The sequence below is a fragment of the Loa loa genome (genome assembly GCF_000183805.2).
Source record: "Loa loa unplaced genomic scaffold supercont3.7, whole genome shotgun sequence".
Classification (NCBI taxonomy): Eukaryota; Metazoa; Nematoda; class Chromadorea; order Rhabditida; family Onchocercidae; genus Loa; species Loa loa.
In genome coordinates this window covers 344,024-350,090 of record NW_018108187.1, presented here as the reverse complement: position 1 = coordinate 350,090, position 6,067 = coordinate 344,024, and the positions used below count along the sequence as shown (strand labels likewise).

General features: G+C 29.0%; 1 protein-coding gene across 1 annotated transcript; it reads left to right on the top strand.

Moving 5' to 3' along the window:
• Positions 1 to 50: 50 nt before the first annotated feature.
• LOAG_11837 (hypothetical protein) lies at positions 51 to 419 on the top strand (the record flags this gene model as incomplete). The annotated part of the gene is made up of 1 exon (XM_003147354.2): positions 51 to 419. The coding sequence occupies one exon, from the start codon at positions 51 to 53 to the stop codon at positions 417 to 419; it is 369 nt and encodes a 122-aa protein (XP_003147402.1).
• Between the last annotated feature and the right edge of the window lie 5,648 nt (positions 420 to 6,067).

Here is a 6,067-nt window from a genome sequence, read left to right as displayed (position 1 = left end):
ATAATAAATAATAATAAATAATAGCAAATAGTAATAAATAATAATAAATAATGATAAATAATAATAATAATAATAATAATAATAATAATAATAATAATAATAATAATAATAATAATAATAATAATAATAATAATAATAATAATAATAATAATAATAATAATAATAATAATAATAATAATAATAATAATAATATAATAATAATAATAATAATAATAATAATAATAATAAAAGTGGTATTTCTACTTCTTTCGATGTTTCATATTCCAAAAGCTTATGTAAGCAAACGGAAATTTCATTGCGCATACTTCAATTATGGCGTGTCGTCGTCTTTCATTAATCTAATTTTCTTTTATTCTTCATTTCTAAACTATGTACATAGCTCAGTAATTCACAATGACACTATATCGCTGTATACTTAGCTCTTTGTGTGAATGGTAAAGAATTGATTCAAAGATAATCTACCGTAGTCTATGCCAAAGTATTTTCAAGGTACTGAAAATGAAAATTATGAATGTAACAGATCAAATGGTCTTTAGTTCCTTGTTTAAATCTTTTGATCTTAATCTAGGATACAATAATCATTCATTCCTGTATATTTCACTCATTTATTTATGCCAGTTGCATAGTATGTGTTATATATATAATCTTGAAAATGTTAACTTTTGGAATCATACATGTCATGACATTATCACTGATAAATTCACGTATATATCCATATTTAATGATTATTTGTACCATATCACTCAGTTGAAAATGAAGTGAAAGCGAGTAAAAGCAATAAGATATCTGCATTCGACACCAATTTCGAAAAATATTATAAATTTAATTCCAATATTACCTTGAAGTTATTTATCTAATATCTTTACAAAATTTCCTTCTAAATCTTTTGCTTACATAGCAAGTGAATAAAATTCGACTGCGGTATTGCGGTATTGAAGTAATATATTATCGTTTGTTTGGTACCACAGTATGGTATAGTTCTATAATCAGTTATGGTCTAGAGAACTTTGTCAGGTACCACAGTATGGTATAGTTCTACAAAAAATATTGCAGATTATGTTGTTATTCCAGCAGCAAAAACGACAGGTGACAGCTAATCGTAGCTTCATCACCCAATCACATTCGAATATCAGCGGTTTTTTTTAGAATTTAAACTTTTGATTCTATTAAATAGCAATAAGATTTTACCATCGACTGTTGCAACAAATCCGCCTAACTTGCCTTATGTTTCGAAGAAGTAATAGTTGTTTACATTGGATGAAACTTACATCGGTAAAAATGTCACATGAATATATACCTATACTACTTTCCTGCTATTATAAAATTAGGGTTTAGGTACGAATCAATTTCAGATGAACATCTTTAAGGATACCTGTTCACTGACCCATACATTTACTTAAGAAATTAACTGCCTTTATTGGAGATTTAAAAATATTTTTATTTCCAAAAAGTCAAGATGTAACTTTTTAATCTGAATTCCAAATAGGTGATTCGAATTGCTTCTGAGATCGAATGTTGATAGATGAGATTTTCTAGTGGGTGATACGAATGAGATAGATTGAATCATAACATTGGATTGCAATTTAAATATTTTATTTGTTAGTTTTCATACTTGAAATCATAATATTCCATTCAAGTAACAATCTTTCAGATCATTTCTTCACTTCATTTTTCAGTAATGAAATTTTGCAGGATTTTACAGTCAATCAAAAACTGCGAAGCATTACATTTACAAAACGATTTCAAAATTTACTGTCATCATTAAAATACTAATGTACGAATTGGATATGATAATGTGATTAAAATATGCATTTTTATTTAAATTACATTTCTGATAGCTCATTAATTTTTAATCAAAAAGGCAAAAATTTAAAGCACAGTTACTCTAATAAAGATTAGAGTGTATGTTAGAAATAAATAAAGTCTTCAATGAGTACTCCCACAAAATACCAATAGAATTAGTTAATCGATTTCATTTATGGGAATTCAAATATCACGTGACAACCAATCTAAATCATGCTTAGTCATTTCATGCAATCGTCATTTTTTTGAAGTAAGATTTTTGAAAATCCTCTGTTACCCTAATAGCTTCTTGATGAGCTTTGATGTTTACTTACAATTAACTGTAGTATATCCATGTTATACATCCATGTACCGTGTATTAAGTAATTACCTGTGATGTACACGTATATTACCATATGCGGTATTTGCATTTTAATGAGTATATTTCACTTCCTTCCGTTCGTTTATTATGAACAGAAGCTCTTAATTAATTAAAATTTTGTACTCGTTCCAATAACTAAGTATGGAAATAATAGCAACTGCAGTAAGATTGTTTAATTAGAATTGTAGCAAATAGTAAAGGCAAGAATACATATTGTGAAATTGTAAATACTCAAGGTAAGATAATCATCAAAACTTTTCGAAGCTGAAGAAAAGTTTGAGAGAAATTTCAACTATCAACTAGAGTTGAAATTTACTTACTTTTCTTTTGCAAAGATATCGCCTTAAAGTGAAAACTACCATACAAATGCTTGACCTCATTCTTTCTTTCAGAAAAAAAAGTTTTTGTTAACTTTCTGTCTTATTTAATTAAGCCCTTCTGTACACTATTTTCCTCCTTCAACGTCATCTGCACTATAAAATTTTAACTAAGCAATTGGCATACGGTACGTAATATAGGTCAAATTTTTAAACAAATATATAAAATTTCGATAACTTTCGTCATGTTCCCCTCCAACTTTCCCAAATCGCCAAAATTTTTGCAAATTGGTCACAACAACTTTGAAGATATGACCTGTGGTCACCTTTCATTTCTTATCTATTTTCTACTTTTACTCCTTTTCTTGCTCGATTAAGAACAAGATCATCCGAACAATATTACACTGCTAACATTACCGCATGCAGTACAATGAATTTTTGCGCCACATTAGGCGGCCATCACATTGGACTACTTAACAGTTTCACAATGTTATGAAACAGATTTGGCAAAAATCATTACAGCTTGAACCCTGTTGACATATTAGCAGTAGGAGTAGAAGAGTAGCTGCACTTTTTTGAAGTAATCGGAAATGATGGCCAAGCAAGTAGCCAAAGCCGGTATTCAATTCAAGAATCAAAATTCACTTTCGACAATTTCGACTTCTATAATTGGCAGGTAATAACATTATTTTGCCATCATCTCATCATCATCCACCGATATGTTCAAATCATTACCTTCACATGGATTACGTCAAACAGTATGTCTTGATCAAGTCGCCTTCTGCAGAGAACAATCTTTTTTATAATAGAAGTAAAGGATGAAAACAAGGATGATGACCTCTAGGAGACAAGTCAGACATTATCGAGAAACCGTAAGTGATTTATTCTCACCAATTCCTTTTTTTGCTTTAATTTTTGGTGGTTAATTGGCTTAGTTAATTATTGGGTCCATCTAAGGACAAGAAAACTTTCTGCTGTTATATATTGCTTGGGTATACAAACTCTTTGCTGGTACGACGAAAAATGAGGAATATTTGCGGAAAAGGAAATTTGTTAGTCTCATTTTTGTGTTCTGACAGTTATTCGTTTATATAACTTATTGCAAGTCACATTTATGCCCTCCTCTGAAAGCTTTAAATTGTCGAAAAAAATTGTTCTGTGCGGAAAATTTTCGCTGACCAGTGGTTAGCAATTTCATAAAGGTCAAGTAGATATGAAATAGGCTCGAATTAGTAAACTGACTATATCTTCAGACATGAGATTATATTTTCTTTGTCATAATACTCAATAATAGACTTCATCACTTCTTTATTCTTTATCTGTAAACATATTTATGTTCTTTCTTAAACAAATAGATTATGAAAAAGCAGGAAAAGATCAAAATTTTTTGTAGCTATAGTTGATAGCATTAATGACGACAGTGAAGGGAACTTTATCAATCGGAAACAATGAATTAAAATTAAAAATGAAGTATTAATAAATCCTCTGGTTTGACAGCCATGAAGAGAGTAGTGACCAAGTATAGTGACCATACAAAGAGTAGGAGCCAATTTCAGTATACAAGTTGTAAACCTTTCAAAGCTGGAAGAAGGTATTTCTGAGCCAAACAGTTCTTTATATTTGCTATAAAATAATTGATATTTTAGTAACGATAACAACAAATCTGATTTGAATTAGATCGAATAAGGCATTATTTTAGAAGAGAGTTATGAATAATTAAATCAATTTAATTCTTTAGGTTATAAATACCTTTTTGATGAGCCAATGGAAAAGAGTGTTGTACATGAATTGCAGATGATAATAATGCTTTTGGCTGTTTCTACAGTTTATGGTTCTGAACATTTTGAGAAACTTTAAGATTGGAATTTTTATATGGAAATTGCTAAGTCTTTTAGCATTTAGAATGAACTAATTTCGTCTTTTCGATGCTAACAAGCTAGCAGAATATTGTGATGTAATGTCTTTTTAAATGTTAACTCAAAAAAGGTTTCCTAAGTAGTTTCTTAAATTTTTTCCGTTTTCAACAGGTTGTACGATCAAATGGTTCTTTTTTATTTCACTATTCTCAATGAAAAATCGAATATGCTTACTTTTGTTTTTGTACTGAGTTTGTTGTAAGATATTTAAAAAAATTTAACTTGTTGTTTCCATGTTTTGTTTACCACATAGTACAAATATAAACAATATAGAGTGGTGACATGTCGCCATATGTATTCGCTTTCAAGTTTTATGCCAATGTACTAGTTAGCTAAACTAGTTTGCTTCCAATTCCAGTTTATTGAGTAAACTGCTCACTTAAACCACTTTTCCTTTCATTCAACTTTTTTTTGTTCAAGTTTTTTTTCTTTTCGAATTCTGAATCATTTGATATGACACTATAACGAATGAAACGGTAAATGTAACAACTACGACTTTTTTTAAATCTTCATAACTATGTATGGTAAGAGAACGTATACAGTATGATAATTTAAATCAAATGCAAAGAATTATTTGGATAATCATTCCTTTAAAGACCTTTGAAATTTTTTTAATGGTTCAATAAAAGGTTTTTGTTATCTTCATGACAACATAAAAAGCTCGAATAAGCAGAATATTGAAATTTGTTCATTTCATTCAAGCTTATCAAAAGTTTATCACACACTTCTCCTTCGTTTTCCTTTTTTTTTTGTGATAGGAACTACAGGAAGAACAGCGTCAGATAACCGAAGTATTCCGAATAAATTTTCAGAATCAATCAGTAATTTGCTAATATCTGGCAGTTTCCCAACAAATCGTTTAAATTAAATTTGTCATATTAATAGTTTCAAGTTATAATTACTCCAAGTACTTCCTTGTCTTACTGCATTTCTATTTCTCATGTTCTATTTATGTGATTTTTGAATCAGTCAAACTTTATCTGCCATTTCTTGAATATGCAAAATAATTATATTAATTGCGATGCAACTCTCGTACAGTGATTTAATTTCGGGATCGAACTAGAACTTATGCCGATGATTAAATTAAGATTATACCATTGTTGAATTTACATTTTAATGTTGAAAAGCAAGAAAACTGGAAATATAGCCAGAGAATGAACTTAAGTAAATTAAATGAATTATATGATCAAAAGTTGTGTCGCCTTATACAGCAGAACTGGAACTTATATTGGAATTTACGATCGTTGCAAATTTTGCTCCAATTGACCAGAAATTTCTCAATGCATTTCTATGCATAATCGGTTTACACTCACACATAGTTCCTTGCAACATCAGTTCCGCATTAATTTATCCGATTCCGCATGCCGCATTATAAATTTATTATTTAATGTTCGATTACTAACTGAACAATCCCTCGAGCCGGATATATATATAAGATCATTGCTCTATAATTATTAAATTTCTATTATTTTCTAACGTACGAAGAAAACTTTGTAAGTTAGTAGAATTTATTGCATTTTCACCATTTAATTTTCCTTTTTTAAGCTAAAATAAAAACAAGAAGGGTAAAATAATAAAATATTGGAGTAGTAAAGAAGGATGAACTTATTTCATCTCTATATGTGAAGGATGAACTTATTTCATCTCTATATGTGAAGGATGAACTTATT